The sequence below is a fragment of the Natrix helvetica genome, assembly GCF_964273705.1.
Source record: "Natrix helvetica genome assembly, chromosome: Z".
NCBI lineage: Eukaryota > Metazoa > Chordata > Lepidosauria > Squamata > Natricidae > Natrix > Natrix helvetica.
The window spans coordinates 49,804,981-49,827,221 of record NC_138554.1 but is presented as its reverse complement, the minus strand read 5'-3'; the positions used below and the strand labels follow the sequence as shown (position 1 = coordinate 49,827,221).

At 40.7% G+C, this 22,241-nt stretch overlaps 1 protein-coding gene across 1 annotated transcript in view; it reads right to left on the bottom strand.

Annotated features, from left to right (window-relative positions):
• The window catches only part of MED1 (mediator complex subunit 1), a 40,613-nt gene extending 19,009 nt beyond the window's left edge, over positions 1–21,604 (bottom strand). The window contains exons 1-10 of the mRNA XM_081932117.1: positions 21,422–21,604; positions 17,412–17,521; positions 17,030–17,108; positions 13,722–13,776; positions 12,963–13,095; positions 12,614–12,642; positions 10,183–10,254; positions 9,681–9,755; positions 8,565–8,638; positions 4,455–4,544 (exon numbers count right to left, since the gene is read on the bottom strand). Coding sequence (XP_081788243.1) covers positions 4,455–4,544; positions 8,565–8,638; positions 9,681–9,755; positions 10,183–10,254; positions 12,614–12,642; positions 12,963–13,095; positions 13,722–13,776; positions 17,030–17,108; positions 17,412–17,521; positions 21,422–21,449 — 745 coding nt within the window. The 5' untranslated portion in view covers positions 21,450–21,604. The remainder of the gene's footprint in view (positions 1–4,454; positions 4,545–8,564; positions 8,639–9,680; positions 9,756–10,182; positions 10,255–12,613; positions 12,643–12,962; positions 13,096–13,721; positions 13,777–17,029; positions 17,109–17,411; positions 17,522–21,421) is intronic.
• Positions 21,605–22,241: the final 637 nt, after the last annotated feature.

Below are 22,241 nucleotides of genomic sequence, written 5' to 3'. Positions count from 1 at the left end.
GTTACCGAGCATTTCACCAGCCACGGGCCCAGGGAAGGGGCGGTGGGGTAGCAGTGATTATCCGGGAGCACTTAGAGCCGAGGGAGTCCACTGTGCCACAGACATCCGGGTGTGAGTCCCTTGTCGTGAAGTGGGGCCCTGGGAGACAGTTGGGCCTGCTGATAGTATACCTGGCTCCTCGCTATACATCAGCGGCCCTGCCTGAACTCCTTGAGCTAATCGCATCGGTGGCGGTTGAGACCCCCAAACTTTTAGTGATGGGGGATTTTAACCTGCCATCGGTGGGAGAAGCGTCCGAGGGGGTTCTGGAGTTTATGGCTTCCATGACAGCCATGGACCTGACTCAATTGATCCAGGGCCTGACACTCGAGGGAGGCCACACGCTGGACCTTGTTTTTGTCTCTGGCCAGTGGTTGAGTGATCTGGGAGTAGGGGATTTAACCATCACTCCCCTGTCATGGTCAGATCACTCACTTCTCCGGCTTGACTTCCCTGGTGCTACCCCCCGCTGCGGGGAGGTGGAGCCGGAAGACATCAGATGGTTCCGCCCCAGGCGCCTGATGGAACCAGATAGGTTCCAGATGGAGCTTGGGCCACCTCCTGCAGCCCTGACCCGCCCCCGGGTAGAGGACCTGGTGGTCGCGTGGAATAATGCGACTACCGGGGCCTTAGACCGAGTGGCGCCTTTGCGGCCTCTCTGGCGGCAACGATCCACCCTGGCCCCTTGGTTCACTGAGGAGCTAAGGGTGATGAAACGCCGCAAGAGACGCCTAGAGAGTCGTTGGAGAGCCTCCCGTTCCGAGTTTGACTGAGCACAGGTACAAACCCATTTAAGGACGTACCTAGTGGCATTGAGAGCGGCCAAATGTCAATATTGTGCCGCTCTCATTGCATCCGCAGAGAACCGCCCTGCCGCCCTGTTTCGGGTGTCCCGCTCCCTTCTGTTTCAGAGGCCGCGGGAGGCCCCTTTACAGGGCAGGGCAGAGGAATTTGGGAAATATCTGCAGGATAAAATCGCTCAAATCCGGAAGGAATGGGTCCCTTTCAGTGGTCCAGTGGAGACGTCCGAGGCGAGTCTTGAGAGACCATTCTGGGAGGAGTTTGACTTGGTTGCCATCGAGGATTTGGACAGACTGCGTGGACGGCTGCGACCTACCACATGTTTATTGGACCCGTGTCCCTCCTGGCTTGTACTGGCATCCTGGGAGGTTACACGTGACTGGCTCCTGGGCCTAGTGAACGCTTCGTTGGGCGAGGGGTCTCTTCCGGCCGCCTTGAAAGAGGCGGTGGTGAGACCCTTACTCAAGAAGCCTTCCCTGGACCCTACGGAGCTAGCCAATTATCGTCCTGTCTCCAACCTTCCCTTTCTGGCGAAGGTTGTAGAGAGTGTGGTAGCTTATCAGTTTCCGCGACACCTGGAGGAAAATGATTATCTTGACCCGCGCCAGTCCGGCTTCCGACCCGGGCACAGCACGGAGACAGCCTTGGTCGCGTTGGTGGATGATCTCTGGAGGGCCAGAGATAGGGGTTGTTCCTCTATCCTGGTCCTATTAGACCTCTCGGCGGCTTTTGATACCATCGACCATGGTATCCTGTTGCACCGACTGGGGGGGTTGGGGGTTCGAGGCACCGTTTTGCGGTGGTTCGGCTCCTACCTTTCCGGCCGGACGCAACGTGTGTTGACAGGGGAGCAGAGATCGACCCTAAGCCCCCTCAATTGCGGGGTGCCACAGGGGTCGGTCCTCTCGCCACTCCTGTTCAACACATACATGAAGCCGCTGGGCGAGATCATTCGTGGTTTCGGGGTGGGATATCATCTGTACGCTGATGATACTCAGCTGTACATTTCCACCCCGAACCACCCCAACGAGGCCGTCGAAGTGATGTCCCAGTGCTTGGAAGCTGTACGGGTCTGGATGGATGCAACCGACTCAAGCTCAACCCCTCCAAGACGGAGTGGCTGTGGGTTCCGGCCCCCCGGTTCAACCAATTGCTTCCATCTTTGGCCATTGGGGGCGTACAACTGGCCCCCGTGGAGCGGGCGCGCAATTTGGGCGTCCTCCTGAATGCCCGGCTGTCCATGGATGGCCATGTGACAGCCGTGGCAAGGGGGGCGTTCCACCAGGTTCGCCTGGTGCGCCAATTGCGCCCCCTATTGAACCGGGATGCCTTACGCACAGTCACTCATGCGCTGGTGACGTCTCGCCTGGACTACTGCAATGCTCTCTACATGGGGCTTCCCTTGAGATGCACTCGGAGACTGCAGTTGGTCCAGAATGCGGCCGCGCGGGTGATTATGGGGAGTACAAGGTACTCCCATGTGACACCTCTCCTGCGCGAGCTGCACTGGCTTCCTGTGGTCTACCGGGTGCGTTTCAAGGTTTTGATTACGATCTTTAAAGCGCTCCATGGCACAGGACCTAGCTACCTGCAGGATCGCATCCTGCCCCATACATCCCTACGACCAATTCGCTCGCACAGAGAGGGACTTCTCCAGGTGCCGTCTACCAAACAATGTCGGGGGGCGACGCCTAGGAGCAGAGCCTTCTCTGTGACGGGCCCAGCCCTGTGGAATGACCTCCCCCCTGATATCAGGACTACCTCTGACCTCCGCTCCTTCCATGCAAAGCTAAAGACCCACCTCTTCCAATTAGCTGGCCTGGCTCAACCATAGTTTTACCTTATCGCTCCTGACGGGTTTTTTAAAGTTTTGTAATTTAATCGAGGGTGTTTTAAAATTGTCTATTTTAAATTCTATTTTATATATTTGATACCTCCTCCATGTATATGTGTATGTGTACGTGCGTTGTATGTGTTCATTTTTATCTGTATATGTATTCTTCATTTGTATATTTTGTGTTTTTATTGTACGCCGCCCTGAGTCCTTTGGGAGAGGGTGCGGCTAACAAAGAAAAAAATTATTTATTTATTTTATAAATAGTTCTGCTTTCTCCCTGTTGCTTGTCACCTTCTTGCCACTTTCTCCCAGCAATAGACCAATTGTTTCCTTAACCTTTTTCTTGTTTTTAACATGTTGGAAGAAGCTTTTTTTGATTATTTTTTACTTTTGTGGCAAGCCTTTCTTCATTGTGAGCCTTAGCTTTCCTTACTCATCTTTACAGGTTCGAGCTAGTTGCTGATATTCTGCCTTAGTTGTGTCCCTCTCTTTCCACTTTTTATACTTAACTTTTTTGTCTTTCTGTTAGACTATGAGCAAGCATAGTTATTCTGGAAATCAGAAATGAGTTGGAAAAAGTTATCTCTATGAAGAGAGCACAGCACTTCAGGCTATTTCTCAGGTTGAGGATATATCTGTGATCCAGGTAGCATAGTCATTTTACAGCCCCATCATTTAGAGGCTCCCCTTGAGATGCACCCGAAGGCTGCAGCTGGTTCAGTATGCGGCCGCGCGGGCAGTCTCGGGAGTCTTTAGCTACTCCCACGTAACACCTCTCCTGCGCGGGCTACACTGGCTGCTTGTGGCTTTTCGGGTGCGTTTCAAGGTGTTGACCATCATCTTTAAGGCGCTCCATGGCACAGGACCTAGTTATTTGCGGGATCGTATCCTGCCCCATACATCCCTTCGACCGATTCGCTCACACAGAGAGGGACTACTCCGGGTGCCGTCCACTAGGCTGTGCCAGCGGGCGACGCCTAGGTGAAGGGCCTTCTTTGTGGCGGGCCCGACCCTCTGGAATGACCTTCCCCCCGACATTAGAATGGCTACGGATCTCCGCTCCTTCCGTCAGAAACTTAAAACCCACCTTTTCCAGCTAGCCGACTTGGCCTAATTCCACCATTCCCACCTCAGTTTTATTTCTAAATTTTTATGATTGGTTTTATGGTGTTTTTAATTTTTATAAATTTGTACAGGGGTTGTTTAATTTGATTTTTAGCTATGTATACGATTGTTTGTATGGTTTTTAAATTTATTCCTGTACACCGCCCCGAGTCCCTCCGGGGAGAGGGGGCGGTCTAGAAATCTAATAAATTATTATTAATTATTATTAGACCAGGTGTGTCCCATTTTCCATGGCCCAAGTGCTAGCAATAGTCAGATAGCAATATCGCCCTACAAGATCATAAACTCTATGATTTATATACATTAACTATATTATATATTTTATATGTGGCCCAAGATAATTCCTCTTCACTTAATGTGGCCGAGGCAAGTCAAAAGACTGGACACCTATAATTTAAATTTGAGTTCCACAATGCAGTAATTTCATCAATAATTATCACATAATGGCTGCAAGAGACCACAAGTTTTTTTAAATTTGAATTATTTGCTTTAGCCTTTCTTTATTAAAGATGAATACTGCATACCTAAGTGTTAATCTGCTTTACTGCTATTAAGGATATTCAAGGAGAAGATTTAAAACAATTCAGCATACTAGAATGCCCAATTCAGAAAATCAGTGGATAACGGGAAATACTATGTAAGGATAACGTACCATTAGTCTCATTCAGAATGATGGGAGCTCCAGTTCCTTCTTCAAATAAATCATAAGGAGAAACATAATACTTCAGATTCATCAGGTGACCTGAAATAAGCAGGTTTGTTAATGGAAAAACAAGAATAGGCATAAGAAGAGTAAAAATGAAGTCTAAATATTGAACTGAATATATAGTCTGTTCAATTAGTTATTTATTCATTCAATTTTTATAACTGTACATCTCAATGAATGATTCAATTCCAAAAACTATAAAAGCAATAAAAATAAAAAGCCTTTAAAACAATAAAAGTTATGATTTTATTTATTTAAAATATGTGACTTATAAATTTTAGTTTACCCCCACCATTGTTATTCAATACTTTTGGGACTAAAGATGAAAAAATGATTTGAAAATTTACCATAATACTGCCTGCCTTTCTTTGAGAGTTGGGTTGCATGCATGTTTAATAGTATTAATATTACTATGGTTGTTCTTACAGTCAGCCAGATGTTTACACTGGATTTGGCATTTCCCAAGGTCTGGGCTAGGCAGATGTTGTTTGATGATTTTAAAGGTATTGTTGCAGGATGCAAGCTGTTCCAACTAAAACTATCTTTTCCAATTGGCTGATGGTGATTTTGCTAATGCTGATAGTGTTCAAATGGGGTTCCGGTTATTTCTATTACTTTCTTCTTCATTCTACTTCTATTTACAGGTCATTTTGTGATTATAGAGATTTTTTTAAAAGTTCTTTCTCTTCTCTTCTGCTGTCTCCAGATACTGCTCTGCCCACTATCCAGATTGCTATTGTTGTTAATCCTAGGATCCTGCAGTTGATGTGAAATCCCCAAAAACAGTGCATTTGGCTGTAGGCAGGAACAACATTTGTGCCAGATATAAAGTTTTTTGTTGTTGTCAGAAACTGAATTTGTTCTGGGGAAGAAATAGCAAGCTAAAGGTATCTCTGTGGAAAGGAGAACTGAAAATCAGGACAGGGCTAGATGAGCCATGACTAGACAATTGATAATATTTTCAGTACAAGGAAAGGATCTGAGATTGCTCACAAGTCAGTTGTTTCAGATTTTGAGATCTCAGAACGAAGTAATAAGCATCTTGGTAAAACTCAGTTAATATCTTGAAAGGACTTTAAGTTCATATATTTCTTTTTCTAATCACATTTGAAAATTGCTTGTTAACTAATTTGCATCTATTAGCAATCTTGGAATCAATATATTTCATTATACTTGGTAAGCTTACTGCAATCCTTTACAAAATAAAATGTAACTATAAATTTAAGAACTTATATTTTAAAATTGGACATACTGAAGAATATTTTTGAAAATAATCAAGTTGTACTTTATTTTTATTTTTATTTTATTTTTTATTTTTATTTTTATTTATTTTTATTTTTATTTATTTTTATTATTTTTATTTTTATTATTTTTATTATTTTTATTTTTATTTTTTTTATTTTTTTATTTTTTTATTTTTATTATTTTTATTATTTTTATTATTTTTATTATTATTTTTATTATTATTATTATTATTATTATTATTATTATTATTATTATTTGGACTTCTAGACCGCCCCCTCTCCCCGAAGGGACTCGGGGCGGTGTACAGGTACAGATCAAAATCATACAACCACAATACAAATAACTAAAATCAAATTAAATACCCCCTGTACAAATTTATAAAAATTAAAACTTAACCTTAAAACCAAATCACACAATTTAGAAAATACAAACTGAGGTGGGAAAGCTGGAATTAGGCCAGGCCGGCTAGATGAAACATGTGGGTTTTGAGTTTCTGGCGGAAGGAGCGGAGGTCCGTGGTCATTCTAATGTCAGGGGGAAGGTCATTCCAGAGGCTCGGGCCCGCCACAGAGAAGGCCCTTCCCCTGGGCGCCGCCCGCTGGCACAGTCTAGTGCAGTGTTTCTCAAACTTGGCGACTTTAAGTCCTGTGGACTTCAACAGCATAGCTGGCTGGGGAATTCTGGGAGTTGAAGTCCACAGGACTTAAAGTCGCCAAGTTTGAGAAACACTGGTCTAGTGGATGGCATCCGGAGAAGTCCCTCTCTGTGTGAGCGAATCGGCCGAAGGGATGTGAGGGGCAGGATACGATCCCGCAACTTTGTACAACTTTATTTGAAGGGACTAAAGATCAGAGTTGGTAAAAGTAAAACATAAAGTTGGTTTATTTGATCAAGATTAAAATAGATATGTTGTTATTTCTGGTAAACCTTAATGGGCTTTTGATGACCTTAACACTAGAATGATGAGGCTTTATGAATTCATTTAAGACTGCAAAATAATTTTCTCAAATGTACAGATTGATTATAATATGCAGTTTATGTGCATTTTCTATAGCTTTTTGCTAAACTAGCAGTTTTTGAAATCGGTATTTTATCTATAGTGTACTACCAACTGAATTGCATTGGTTGAGCTAAGCAAAGGTGGCCAGAAGAACAAAATTAGGTAATAGTAATTTCACAAATAATCAGGAATCAACCATTATAAACTAAATAATTAGGAATCAACCATTATAAACTAACAAAAATCATTGCACCATTAACCCTCCTGTTCAACATATACATGAAACCGCTGGGCGAGATCATCCGTGGTTTTGGGGTACGGTATCATCAAAATGCTGATGATACCCAACTTTTCATCTCTACCCCAAACCCCCAAACCACCCAAACGATGCCCTCGACGTGATGTCCCGATGCCTGGAGGCTGTGCGGATCTGGATGGGGAGGAACAGGCTCAAGCTCAATCCCTCCAAGACTGATTGGCGGTGTTTTCCGTCATCCCGATTTGTACATCTTGTCCCATGTTTGACGATAGTGGGAGAAATTTTAGCCCCCTCAGAGAAGGCTCGCAATCTGGGAGTCCTCCTGGATATGCGGCTTAGTTTAGAAGAACACCTGACGGCCGTGACCAGGGGGGCCTTTTACCAGGTTCGCCTGGTACGTCAGTTGCGCCCCTTCCTGGATCGGGATGCTCTTGTGCACAGTCACTCATGCCCTCGTCCTTTCTCGCCTGGACTACTGCAATGCTCTCTACATGGGGCTGCCCTTGAAGAGCACCCGGAGGCTTCAGCTGGTCCAGAATGCGGCCGTGCGGGTTGTCATGGGGGTACCTAGGTGCTCCCATGTTACACCCCTTTTAGGCGGCCTGCACTGGTTGCTGGTTGTTTTCCGGGTGCGATTCAAGGTATTAATTATGACCTTTAAAGCACTCTATGGCTTAGGCCCAGGGTACCTGCGAGACCACCTACTGCCACCAGTACGATCCCATAGAGTTGGCCTCTTCAGGGTGCCGTCGGCCAGACAGTGTCGGCTGGTGACCCCCAGGGGGAGAGCCTTCTCTGTGGGAGCGCCTTCCCTCTGGAATGAGCTGCCCCCGGAGCTTGACCTCCGGTCCTTCCGACGCGCCCTAAACAGTTGGCTTTTTCGGCAAGCCGGCCTGGCCTGTTAATTTTAACTTATTTTAAATGTATTGTCTTTTAAATTCGGTTTGGTTTTTTGGATATGGATTTAAAAAAATTTTTTTAACTTTTGGGATGTGTGTTTTTTAATGTTGTACGCCGCCCTGAGTCCTTTTGGAGAAGGGCGGCATATAAATCCAAATAAATAAACAAACAAACAATTGGGTTATATTTGTCTGTCTGTCTACAATTATCTATCTATCTATCTATCTATCTATCTATCTATCTATCTATCATCTATCTATCTATCATCTATCTATCTATCTATCTATCTATCTCTATCTATCATCTATCTATCTATCTATCTATCTATCTATCTATCTATCTATCTATCTATCTATCTATCTATCTATCAATCATCTATCTATCATCTATCATCTATCTATCTATCTATCTATCTATCTATCTATCTATCTATCTATCTATCATCTATCTATCATCTATCTATCTTCTATCTATCTATCTATCTATCTATCTATCATCTATCTACCTATCTACCTATCATCTATCTATCTATCTATCTATCTATCTATCTATCTATCTATCTATCTATCTATCTATCTATCATCTATCCCCCTCTCCCCTTCCCTCCCTCCATCTTATATAGAAAATGATTAGTAAAAAAAACACTTCCTACCACCACTTCTAGGAGTGAGATAACCCACGCTGCCATGCAGAATTTTGTCCAAGGGGCTTGCATTCGTCGCTTGCCTATAAGGAGATAGAAAACAAAAACAAATTTCTAGACATTCATGATACAAAAGATATATCATATTCATGTTCAATCAGAAGTTAATTATGTCTGCAGAATTAATTCAACTACATATAAATTAGGACAGGACTGCAATCTAATTCTTTAAATGAGATCCTCTCCTCTCCTGCCATTAAATCTATGTGGATAAACAGTCACAATCACTGGATATCTATTACTGCATTTGGGAAACACAGTTCAGTTTTGTTTCAGCAACTGTTTTCTTAATCTTTTAAAAAGAAAATCTCACACATCCTCTATTGAAAGCTTTGGAACTGATCTTTTAAATCATATTTGGAATCTTAGATCTATCATACATATAAAGTTCTTTAAATAAGTATATATATAATAATAATATTAACCAAACAATTACAACTACAATAAATCTAATAAAACAGGATAAGAAACTAACATAATAAAGAAAAAGGTTTGATAAAAGATGTAGTATGTTGACAAACTTTCAGGTTATAGTAAACTGGCATTTGCAATTTTTCTAAACTCAGACCCAGTGCCTTTTAACAGCGATCACAATGGATCAAATTGCGGCAGTATTTCTGGATATTTCTAGGGATTGATTTGCTGATAAAAATATTTTTTCTCTTCAGACCAATAATTCTTCCAGTTAAGAGTGGAGTTCTGATTTAATTAGAACACTGGGTATAGTATAAGGATCAGCATAATAAAGACACGGGAGATGGTCTCTAATGCCTTGTCTAATACAGATGCAGGCACTCGTGATGTGGGATGCTACTATACCTTCCTCCATTACCATCAAAGGTGAAAGACTTAAACTTTATTAATGTGAACACTCTCCTATGCAGAACAGAAAGAATATTGATGAAATAATATGATGCACAAATGTTTTATTTATCCATACTTCAAACAGGATTAAAGCCAGTTCTTTCCAAGCCCATTTACACTCCCTTGGTATTTGTGGGTTGTTTTTTTTTTTAAAAAAAATTAGAACTAAATCTTGCGTTCATTGTGGTAAACTGGTCTTACCAATACATCCCTGCCATCTTTGAAAGATCAAGCTCCAAGGATTGCAGAGCCAAATACATTTTAGTTTTCAATTTGCTGAAAAGAAAAGAGGAAACTTGTTTTAAACATTTTGTATAAAAAAAGAAATTCCTCACACTATAAAAGCTAGCTAAAGACTTTAGAATCAGACAATGCTTCCAATTCTCTGCCAAGAATAGATGTTCTACAATGTTTTAGAATGATAGGACTCACACCTCCCATAATGTGTAATGCCATGTTTGCAATCTGCTCTTAGTCGCTTAGGTGAAATTGTTGTTACAGAAATTTGATAAGTAAATAAATAAATTTTATATCCAGGGTGCTGCAATTCTCCCTATCATGATATTGTGTTATCACTTATGCAGTCAGTCCCAGTTGAATCATGACAAAATAGGATAATTATTTATAAAACAGCTTGTAACACGCAAATTGCTTTATAGAATATTTCTCCATTAATGAAACTATGATTTAATGGAATACTTACTTGTCACCTGGCACTTTATATAGATTGACAAGACCCTTAAGATGCTTAGAAAATTCATTGAAGTTTCTCTCTCTAGGAAAGAAGAAAATTTAGTTTTAGTTTACTTTATTGTCATTGCACCTTGTACAACAAAATTAAATGCCATCTTCAGTGTACATTATACAGAAAAAATAAAAAACATACATCCTTCACATTCTATATAATTGAATTGAAAACCTGATATTGCATTAATATTGCACTATATAGTAGAATTCAATTTAGTTACTGCTCTGGGATAGAAGCTGTTTTTCAGCCTATTTGTCCTGGTTTTTATTGTTCTGTACTGTCAAAAAAAGGGTGCCTAGGATGAGATGGATCTTTAACAATGTTTTGAACTTTCTTAAGGCAGCGGGAGTTATAAATCCTTTGGGCAATGATGTTAACCCTTTGGAGTGCTGTCCTATCTGCAATTGGCAAACCATACATAGGTAGAGTAAGTTAAAATATTCTCTGTGGTGCAGTGGTAGAAGGTCACCAGCAGTTTTTCATTCAGTTGTTGTTTTCTGAGAAGTTTCAGGTAGTATAATCTCTGCTGCTGCCTTTGACCAGTGCTGCAATGTGAGTGCACAGGTCAGGTCCTCTTTTATGATAACACCCAGAAACCTAAAACTAGCCACTTGCTCCACTTGGCTTCCATTGATAACCAATGGCTGGATGTCTGATCTATTCTTTCTATAGTTCACTATAATCTCCTTGGTTTTATTAGTATTAAGTTATTGTCTCCACACCACAAAAGCAAACGGTCCACCTCATCTCGATAGGCAAACTCACCCCCCCGGAGATGAGTCACGCTGCTTTTGTATCATCTACAAATTTAATAATAGTATTACTGGCGTGAGTGGGAATGCAGTCATGTACATAAAGAGTATAGAGCAATATATAACTTTTTGGCTTGCGTGCCAAAAACGGGGGAGCGCAGGGGGGTTGTGCACGGGCGTGCCACACCCATAATGCTATGTGTACGATACCAGTGCACATGCACACACACACCCCCACTTTTGGCACACTTTTTTCGCCCTCCCCAGGCTCCAGAGGCTTTCTAGGAGCCTGGGGAGGGTGAAAAAAGCCCTCCACACACCCCTGGAGGCCCTACGGAGGCTTCAGGTGGCTCCCTGAAGGCTCCAGAGGGCAAAAAACGGTCCTAAGAGCAAACCAGAAGTCCATTCCCAAATATCCGGTTTGCCTGTCGGGTTGATTTTTTGCGCTCCAGAGGCTTCAAGAAAGCCTCAAAAGAAGGCCAAAGTCAGCTGGCCAGTGCGCACATATGTGCAAGCATATGTGCTTGCGTGCCCTAACAACTGGCTCCACGTGTCACTTGTGGCACACGTGCCATAGGTTCGCCATCACAGGTATAGTGTAAGGGACACAACACGCAACTCTGTGGTGTACCAGTGTTAAGAATAAGGGCTGAGGAGGTATGATTCCTAATCTGACCCTCTGAGAGCAGCCAGACAGAAAATCCATAATCCAAAGGCAGACTGAATAAGAAATCCCAAGACCCATAAATTTAAACACTAGTCTAGGTGGAAGAATTGTATTAAATCATTTGAAACCAGCAATTCTATTTAAATACAGTATTAATTTGTAAGAAGGAAGATGAGAAATGAGTGTTTTGATATTGCTGGCTCTCAATCTTCCTGTGCAGTATCCTGCTTGGAACTGTTAAGCTTTAATGTGTTGTTGTATACTTTTCAGAGATATGTAGGCCTTATTGACTAACTGCACTCTTATATAACCCACAAACCTCCTGGATTGTCTTTTACCTCTGTAGCAGAGGATTCTTAATGTGTTTCTCAAAGGTTTTATTTCTAAGGCTTAATTTCAAAAAGAAACGTTTATAAAGAATAATATAAGAAATAAAAGACACTCTCATAACGACATCCTCGAAGGACATAACATCCTGTTAGAATGCAGAATTAAGATAGTCTTCAGTTTTTTCTTTCAAATTTCCCTATTTTAAATACTGAATTAATGTTTCCAGTCCATACTGTACAATTATTCAGTTCTATTACCTGATTCATAGCATAACCTTTTTTGAAGGCCAATTTTTAATTACAGTTTTCCTATCCACTCTCAATAATTCTGTGCAATACTACAATGGAGGTCACATTTGCCTGAACAAAGCCATGGTCATCATAAGTACCATGAAAGCCATCAATCATAAGTACAGCTTTGAAGCCATGGGAAATCTGACTGCTAGCCAGTCTTAAAGGCAAGTAAACTAGTCTGCATTAGCTAATTCTTTGATTATCTGACTGATAGGGACAAAATCACTGATTTGTTGTTAATGAGAGCAATCTGCAGAAAATTATTAGAAAGGAATGGAGAGTGTTTGTGTATAAATAAAGGTTTTGAAAAGATTGCCGTCATAATAAAATAACACAGTACTGACCTTAGATGCTGTACCAGCTCTGGGCAGCTCTGGAACAAAGAAAATGGATAATATACAAATTACAAACTACTGAGACTACAATAGCTTTTCCTTAAAGCAAAATAAATTACATAAAGCTTAACATGGGATTTGGAAATGTCCTCAAATGCACCCCTCCCCATAAAAAAATATTTCTTTTTTTTTTTTGGTAAAGTGAAAATTTTGTGATTTTCATGGATATTATAAAAAAAATCTAACACAAGACAGGAAAAACCTGGCAAAGACTGGCTTATGATAATAAGTTATTTAAACATATGTTATAAATCAGCATAAATATGAAAAAATAACTTAGCCATTACACTCTACGTACCACTGGGTTTTCTCCATGATGTGCCACCTTGACATCACGCAGTTGTCCTGTAGTATCCAAGTGGACTTCCACATAGAACATGTCAGATGTTATATAGCATTCAGTGCCATTTCCACTAAGATGAGATCCAAGACTTTCGTAAAGGGGAAAATTATAAATGTCAAAAAAAAAAAAAGATTATATAAGCTTATCAAATTTCATCAAGACCTTACATATACTTATACTTGCTAGTAATTTACTCAATACTTCATCAACTCCTTAACTTATGGCAAAGATGTACCAAAGTAGAAAAGTAGCTTCCCATACCCGAAACCAAGTGCTGCCCATCCAAATTTTTACTTTTATTTCCTCAAAAGTATATTAAACTAGTATGAAAATATATAAAAATGTAATTAGCATAGTGCTGGCTAAAGAAAGCTATGAAAGCTAAGTAGTAGTTTGACATTTATTATTTCAAGCTTGCTTTCAAATATAATGAATGTTTAAGAACTACTCTACTTAAATCAATTTATGGAAAATTACATTTTATTCCACTCATAAAATCATTAATACAATTCGGACCACAACTGAGATGTGAGCTTGGATCAAGGCTATTTTTACACTTCATGTACTGTATAACCAAACTATGTTTCCTGCAAAATAATTGAAATTGAAATTGCTTTCCAGTAGAAATGTGTTTTTGTAGCATATCAAAGAGACAATTAGCATGATTCTTTGAAATTAACTAGGTAAAACCTGTAAAAGAACTAAACAACTCACCCATTTTGTCTAGCAATGGACTCTAAGCGATCTGTCATAGCAGGCAGAGATGACACTAGGAAGAAGACAGTTTAATTAGATCCAGTCCTCTGTTAACTTTAGATTTTTTTCCCCATATAGTAAACGGGGAGTTGAATCTTCACATTTTAGACTAAGTTTTACAATTTCTTCTGGCATTACGTTTTTCTATTTTTTTTCCTATGATGGTTCATTCAAAAGGCTTGGGGCAAGATGGATTAAGGATTTTTTTTTTTGCTTTTTTCCAAAGCAAAAGACTGATAAGAGACATCAAAACATGATAAGAGCATCACTATGCACTTATAGCTTTTTATGATTATTTAGAGCAGCAGTGGCACAGTGGTTAGAATGCAGTACTTCAGGCTACTTCTGCAGACTGCCGGCTGCTTGCAATTTGGCAGTTTGAATCTCACCAGACTCAAGGTTGACTCAGCCTTCCATCCTTCCAAAGTCAGTAAAATGAGGACCCAGATTGTTGAGGGCAATAGGCTGACTCTATAAACCACTTAGAGAGGACTGTAAAGCACTATGAAATGGTATAAAAGTCTATGTGCTATTGCTATTTAGCAAGAAGTATGGAATGGTATCTTGTTTTAAAAACAGAAAAAACCATGCAGGTGAAAATAGCAGAATCTTGGGTTTTTCCATTCAACAACTTTTCTGGGCTGCTTTTCTCTTTAGCCACATGTGAATAGCCAAAATGGTTGGAAGAAAAGCAGAGAAACATGACAGGGGGACTTCTGTATGTCTGATTCAAGTATCCTAATTACAATACAATACAATACAATACAATAGTAGAGTTGGAAGGGACCTAATTCAGCATCATAACTTCTTGTTTTAAGCATTTTAATTCATTATACATCACTGTACACTACATAACATTGACTTCATTGGTGTTGATATGTATCATTATAAATCAACTTCCCCATTTTAACAAGTCAGGAAACAGAGTCCAATTAATATGTTGCATTGGAACTAAATCTATTTCCTTGAACAATATTTGGAGTATGACCCTACTACAGCTCTCTGAAATTGTTGGCCAAATGTTAAATCAAGGAGTGTACTTTTTCCCCAATCCCAAACAGAAGAAAAATAGCTCTACTGTTTTAACTCTATGCTTCTTGATGCAAAAAGTCTTTAACCCCTTCTCTAACTATGCTATGCAGATAGAGCTGGGGCAGAGGCTTAACTATGCACCTATTAACCAGAAGTTCTAACTGGCAGCAGGCACAGAAGCAAGAGAAACCAAACATGCCTCTGCAACTGCTTGCTGGTTCTGAATGGAGAGAAAAGGAAAAACCACTACTGCTTGTTTCCAAACCTATTACAAAGATGCAGCAAAAGCATTAGGAATGTGGCATTTTGTACATTAACATGCAAAATATGCCTGCTGATTAACCAAATAAAACATAAAGATATAGATTGCAGCAAATCATGTCCATCAGATTTATAATCAATCTATAAATCCTTAGGAATATGATATAAAATATTGTTACACAAAAAGAGTCAATAAATACCGTTACCCCAAAAATGTGACCTACCACGAAAATAAGCCCTAGCTTGATTTTTGGGGGTTGGGCCGAATATACATCCTACCCCCAAATAAGCCCCAATGAAGGGGTGGGCGTGGCCAGCACAGGAGGCAGCCCTTCCCTGGTCACCTTATGGCTGTTTTTCCCCTTAATTGGGGCCCGCGGATCAGCTGAGCTAGCAAGGACTGGGAGCTGCCTCTCGTTCCTTCTCTCTGGGTGCAGCCTGTCCCTTTCAAGCAATCAAATGTCACTTGAGAAAAGGACGCACGTCTCAGGACTGCAGTGCTGAAGGCTCAAAATGGAGCCTTTTTGATGAACGGCAGAAAAATGGGGAGGGGGATTTTCCTGCCTGTCATCCTCAGGTTCAGCACGAACTGAAGAAAGGATGACAGGCAGGAAAATCCCCCTTCCCATTTTCCTGCTGTTTGCAAAAAAACTCCATTCTGAGCCTTCAGCATATCCCAGGACCCTGCAAGGATTGGTGTGTTGTTACGCGCGAGTGAGCAGCGGCACCACTGGGAGGTTCAACATACCGGCACAGCTGCTTGTAGCAGGACGCTAGCTGCGTCGGTGAGATGACGCTTGCAGCAATGCTGCCATTCACAAGTGCAACACCACAACAAGCCTTGCAAGCTCCTGCTCCAAGAGCTGCGCTGCTACGACAAACCTCATGGCAGCTGCAGCTCCTGCATGAGGCTCATTCGAGTTGCAAACAGCCTGGGGATTTGGGTGGTCTTTACGTGGCCGGGATGCTGCAGGATCCCTGGCTTCTGAGTCCAGCAAAGGCCAGCGTTTGAGCTCTGGTGCACTCTTCTCCTCCCAGGCGGTGGCGGTGCATCCACAGTGTGTCTGGCTCATCGAGTCTGGCATGCTGATCTTGGCCGTCGCTGGTTCTGGCCCGATCCTGGCTGCCAACATTGGTGTGTGTGTGTGTATGTGTGTGTCAAGCCCAGCTGGCTTCACATGGGAGACAAGGTTCTGCGAGGGAGCCCATTTCTTGTGTTGGCCAAGCGGGGTTCACCCATACAGAGGCTGGTCCTCGGGGCACCACTCTGAGCAGGCGCCGAGCTGGAGGCAGGGGAGGGTCAGTCTCCTTACCTGGTTGCCCTCTGCTGTTTCTCATTGTGTGTGTATGTGTGAGAGAGGGGGGGAGGGGAAACGGCGGAGAGGAGACCCTTTCATTCTCTCTCTCACATAAGCAGACATTTGATTGTTTGAAAGGGACAGGCTGTGGTTTGCTTCTACCGTAAGCATACACTACCCACAATCTTCCAGAATTGTCCTTTTCTCAAGCAGCAGCAGCCCCATAGAGGTGAGTGGGGGAACCGATTCTGACGGGCTGCATGGCTTTCTGCCTCAATTGCCCATGCTGGCTCAGCTGATCCGGACCGTGATTAAGAGGGCCAGCAGCCATGAGGTGACCACGCTCCCCACCTCCTGCACCTAACCCCCCCCCCCAAAAAAAAAACAAAAAAACCCAAGACTTCTCCGAAAATAAGCCTGAGTGCTTATATTCAAGTCTAAAAGAAAATAAGACCCGGTCTTATTTTTGGGGAAACATGGTACTGTGAGTTTATTTTGAATAAATGTGATAAACAAAGCAATAAAAATGTTCTTAATGCTAATTCCTATAAATCAATGAGTGTTTCTTTTTAAAAATTAAATATTTAATTAATTTTTAAAATTGAATTAAATAAATTAAATAATAAAATTAAATATTTAATATTTAATATATACGTTTTTGACATAACCACCAACCTTTTAAAGCCTTCTGCAAAGTTTCTAAGCAAGTGATAAGATTCTGGTGACCTCCAGAATTCATGACAATTCGTTTTTCCTACATTCAAAAGAAATAGGAGAAAATATTTCATGTCACATTTAATAATAAAATGAAATGGAAACAACTAAGATATTAATATACTTAATGTAGTGTAGATTGTGACAATAGTTAATTCTAATTAGTATTTCCTAAGATCTGAAACAGAGTTGCTCAATAAGATAGTCAATAGTCCAATTTCTTGGCTACTTTCCATGTCTGCCAATTTTTCTTTAGATATATTATAAAACGTATTCTCCATTTTCAGGGGATGATAGCAAAAGCATTAAAAAATTAATTAATTTAAAGTCTTTTAATCCTTACCATAACTTGTCTAACAAGCTTCATGGTTTCTGTCCAAGGTCTGCTGTTGGGATTAAACTTGACATGCAGTCTTTCTAGAAGGGAACTCATCTTATTCAGTTTCTCTGATTCTATAAGCAAAATCACAAGTGATGTGTAATTTATCTTTAATTTTCACCAAAGCTTTGGCTTCATTACTCTTGTCATCTTTTATCTTTTAACTTATTTTAATTTCTTTGATTGCTGTAAACTGCTCCAGGTTGTTAAGATTTGGGAAGTATAGAAGTTTTATAAGTTATTATTATTCAATCTCATCTTAGAAAATTAGATTCAGGTTTTCTGCACAGAAAAACAGCTTGTAGAAGATGACCAGGACTTATATAATTCAGTGTTCATATTAGGTGGTGGATATACATACCTTTTCCCTATTTCTGATTTACAGATGTAAAAGGGCTAACTAACAAATCACTATTCTGCAAGGTTTATTTTGCAAGGCAAAGAGCATCATATAAATCATCACCAAACCTAATTGAACAAATATACATCTGTGAAGAAAACTAACCATGCTTATTTTACCATTAATTCTCAACATTGCATTAATGAATGATAAAATTTTCTAAGCTAATAATAATGAAGTGATCTCAAACAAGAGAAAATATTAGGTTGAAAGAAAGGCAAATCAAGTCTCAATTGATATCTTTGAAATTCCTTCCCACAGATCTATTCATTCCCTATAATATTTCAGAAGATCAAGACCTTGTTAGCTTATGAATGTTTTCTACCTGTTACCAAAATGGTGGGTAAAGTTTTCAGAAGAAATTTTCCCCTATAGACTTCATCATAATGTAATTCTTTAGAGGAGGTAAGAATATATAAGTTCAGCAGGCAATACTGTAGCTAAAATTATTCAAAGTGCATCATTAGTTGTACATTTTTGTACATTTCTGTCTGGAAAGAAATATTTTTAAATTCCTAGCAAATTCTAGAAAGCAAATTTGCTAATAGCAAATTTCTAATTATTGCACATGGCTGTAGACCTCTGTTTTTCCATGATCTATCTCTTTTTTATATACTAAAACTCTGTAACCTTCAATTCCAAAATGATATATCATAGTGCAATTTTCTTTGAATTAAGTACTTAAAATCCACAAAATTAAAGAATGTGTACAAAATCCAGCACCGTTATTCTCATATGACTGAAATTTAAAGGATCTTCAAATCAATTGTATTAGCAAACCTATGGCTGCTGCAGCATTGCCAGTATCAAGTGATCATGACTTTTTGACACTCTCTGGCAGCTTTCCATAAGGGAGCTCCTGCTCCCACTGCTTGTTTTTGTCCATTCTGTTTCTCTGTTTAGATAAGAAAAGATGCCCAACAGTCATGGGATGTTCAATTTCTGCTAGAATTCTACATTCTAATTGCTAGATTGACTTGGATAATATATCACTTAAATTCCATTTCACAGGCTTGACACCAAATTAATGTGTTTCTTACCCAAAATTTGTTAACCAAATAAGAAATTTGGTTGCCAATTTCATTTTAAGTTGTTTATAATCAAGCAACTGGTTAATCTACTAGACATTAATTAGCATCTGCTTTCTATACAAGCTGATATTGTTTCTCTCTCCAGTTTTTACCTAACCTTTAGAACACTCCACTACTTACAACAATTTGTTCAGTGGTCAAAATTACAACAGCACTGAAAAAAGTGACTTATGACTGCTTTTCAGATATTCATTGCAGCATTCCCATGGTGACATGATCAAAATTTAGATACTTAGCATCTGGAATATATATATTTATGATGGTTGCAGTGTTCCTGCATCATGTGATCACCTTTTGCGACCTTCTGACAAGATAAGTCAATGGGAAAGGCAGATTCATGTAACGTGTTACTACCTTAACAACTGCATTGATTCACTTAACAAGCCAGAAAGGTGATAAAATGGGGCAAAACACATTTAACAATTGTGTTGTTTAGCAATGGAAATTTTGGGCTCAATTGTGGTTGTAAGCCAAGGACTATCTGTGCAGTCTGTGCCAGCCTCCCCACAAAAAATTCAAATCATAATACCAAGCTATGTTGTTCAGTCAAAATAGAAAATAGAATGGGCTTCTTGTAGAAGCCACAAAAATCTAGTTTATTCAGAACAGAGGGCATAAAAGGAAATAATAAACACTGTATTAGAATCTGCTACATAGGCTTCAAAATCTGTTGGGAGATATATAGCTGTGTCCTCAGGATCACCTGAGTAGTGCAAATGGGTGTGGAGCCTTCTTGGAACTGCTGAAAGGACTTTGTTGTAGGCTGGAGATATATGATGTTGTATCCCTCCTTCTCTATTGAGAAAGGGCTGTTTAACTGTTCATTGATGGTCCTATGTCAAAATTGAACAGCTTTCTCTCAGCAGAGGGGGAGGGATACGGCATCATATATTTTCAGTCTACACACAGTCCTTTCAGCAGTTCCAAGAAGGCTCCACACCCATTTGCATTACTCAGGTGACCCCAGGACACAGATAAACCTCCAAATAGCCTCAACAATTGTCTAAAAGATTGCAAATGACCAGCTGTCTGCAAGGAATATAAATCTTTCCATTCCCTCTCCATCCAGTCAGAGCTGAAGAAGCTTCTTGGATGAGAAGCAAAACATCTTCAAAGAAACACAAAGTCAAGTTGCCTCTTTGAGTCATGTGGATCTTGGATTTTATTAATGTATAACTATCCCATTACAAAATTCTTTACTAGCTAAATCATGTGCTATATTCACAGTATAAGAAACAAGGAGAAAAGAAAGCAACAAACATGAATATTCATAAATAGAAGGTCGAAGGAACTCGTTGACAATGCTTTTTCTTCAAAACACTTTCATTTATAAATACCAATATAGAAAGGATCATCCCAATTTCCCATCCATTTCCCAAATAAAATCCATTAAAAACCATAGGGTTGGAAGTGAAATTATCTAGCCCAACCCTTGTTCAAGTGCACCATCTCTGAAACAGGACTACTACTGCCTCAATGCAAAGTCAGAGAAGATCCCACCACTTCATGAGAAAGTTTGTTCCAATACTTGATATCTCTTACAGTCAAGAATTTCTTCTGATATCTATTCTGAAGACCAATAATTTAAGTTATTGGTTCTGGTTCTGCCTTCTCAGGCAATAAATAAGTCTGCTCTTTTTTCTCCATGGCAATTCTTCAAACATTTGAAGACTGTTTTCCCATCTCCCCTAAGTCATCTTTTAAGTTAAACATACACAGATTCTCAAATACTTCTTCAAAAGCTTGGATCCAGACCCTGCACTACCTTGACAGCCTTCAAACTTGCTTTAATTTGTCACTGTTCTTTTGAATTGTAGTGCCTCAAAATGGATACCACATTCCAATCGCGGTCTCATGAGGGCAATGGCTGTTAATGTTACCCAACTGTCTTTCCAGCAGTTGCCCTCAGGCTGGCGCTCATGCCTAAATTTTGTAAAATGCTGCTAAACGAAATCTCCTTTCCGTTTTCTTCCGCTTCGTTTTCTCACGCGCCCAAACACCACAACTACCAATTTTCTACAAAAGCATCTTCTCCGAGCTCTATCCGAAATTGTCAAAATATCCCAGGACTCGCCTGTCTTTCCGAAATCCCCAAGATCGACCCCTCTTGCACGGCTATTGCGATTGCCATCATATCATCGGCAACCCTCTATTGAGCACTTGGTAAATCTTCCCATCTGATCAGAGGGCCTTCGTGACTCCTATATTGCAGGTTAATTCTGCCCACCGCCGTCTACCAGCGGTTCGGCAGTTCGAATCTCACCAGCTCAAGGCTGCCTCAGCCCTCCATCCTTCCGAAATCGGTAAAATGAGGTCGCAGATCGTTGGGGCCAATAGGCTGACTATGTAAACTATGCTTAGAGGGGGCTGTAAAGCACTACGGTGCAGCATGTAAATGTAAGGGCTATTGCTACATCCCTAAAGATTCTGCCACGGAGAAAGCGAGCCAGCGCTTTTTTGCAGCCCGAAGCCCCATCACTCACCCTCGGTGTTGCCCTGAACTGCCTTCATCCCTCTGATGATGGTGGGGGGAAAGGGGGCAAGTGACCCTGCTGCTTTCCCTCATGTAGAGGTGCCCCAGCCAGACAGGCCCTCTCCCTTGGTGAGAAAGGGGCGGGCCCAGCAAAGGCAGCCTCCCTCAGTCCCGACTACTGCAAAGCAACCGCCATCCCACCACCCACCACGCGAGACCTCCCTGCTTCTCCTCCTCCCCGGGCTCTAAACATGAAAAAATGTAGAGCAGGAAGTCGTGCGAGAATCCCGTGTCGCAGCCAATGCAAAGGTAGGAAGGGCAGTAATTCTCGCGAGATTTGAAATCGCCTTTCTCCCCCTTCCCCCGCCTGCGCTAACAAATTCGTCGTTGAAAGAGCGATTACCTTAAACCTCCACATAGATAGCAGCTTATTTTCCCAAGGTGTTTTCAAGTACAGAATGATTTTCTATAAAGTGCCATTCTTTTCCCCCTCACGTCTCATCCTGGCAGGATGTCGTTTCTAAGTTGCTTAGTAAACATGTATTGAGAGAAAAGGCACAGGAGAGGGGGTGGGACGCCATTTCTAAATCAATATTTTTTATACCCGGGAAAAATCACGTTTTTCTTAAAAAAATAAAAATATCCGCAGCTGCCTTGTGATAAAGTTTAATATATTTCGTAACAGGAATTAGAATGGTCTAGGATTGCATAAAAGCATTACAACACATCTTAAACTACGATGTATGACCCCTCCCCCTGTTGAGAGGAAAAATGACTCCCGCGAAGCAAACGCCCTTTTTTTGTCGTCTAAGGTTTTTCAAAAACAAAAG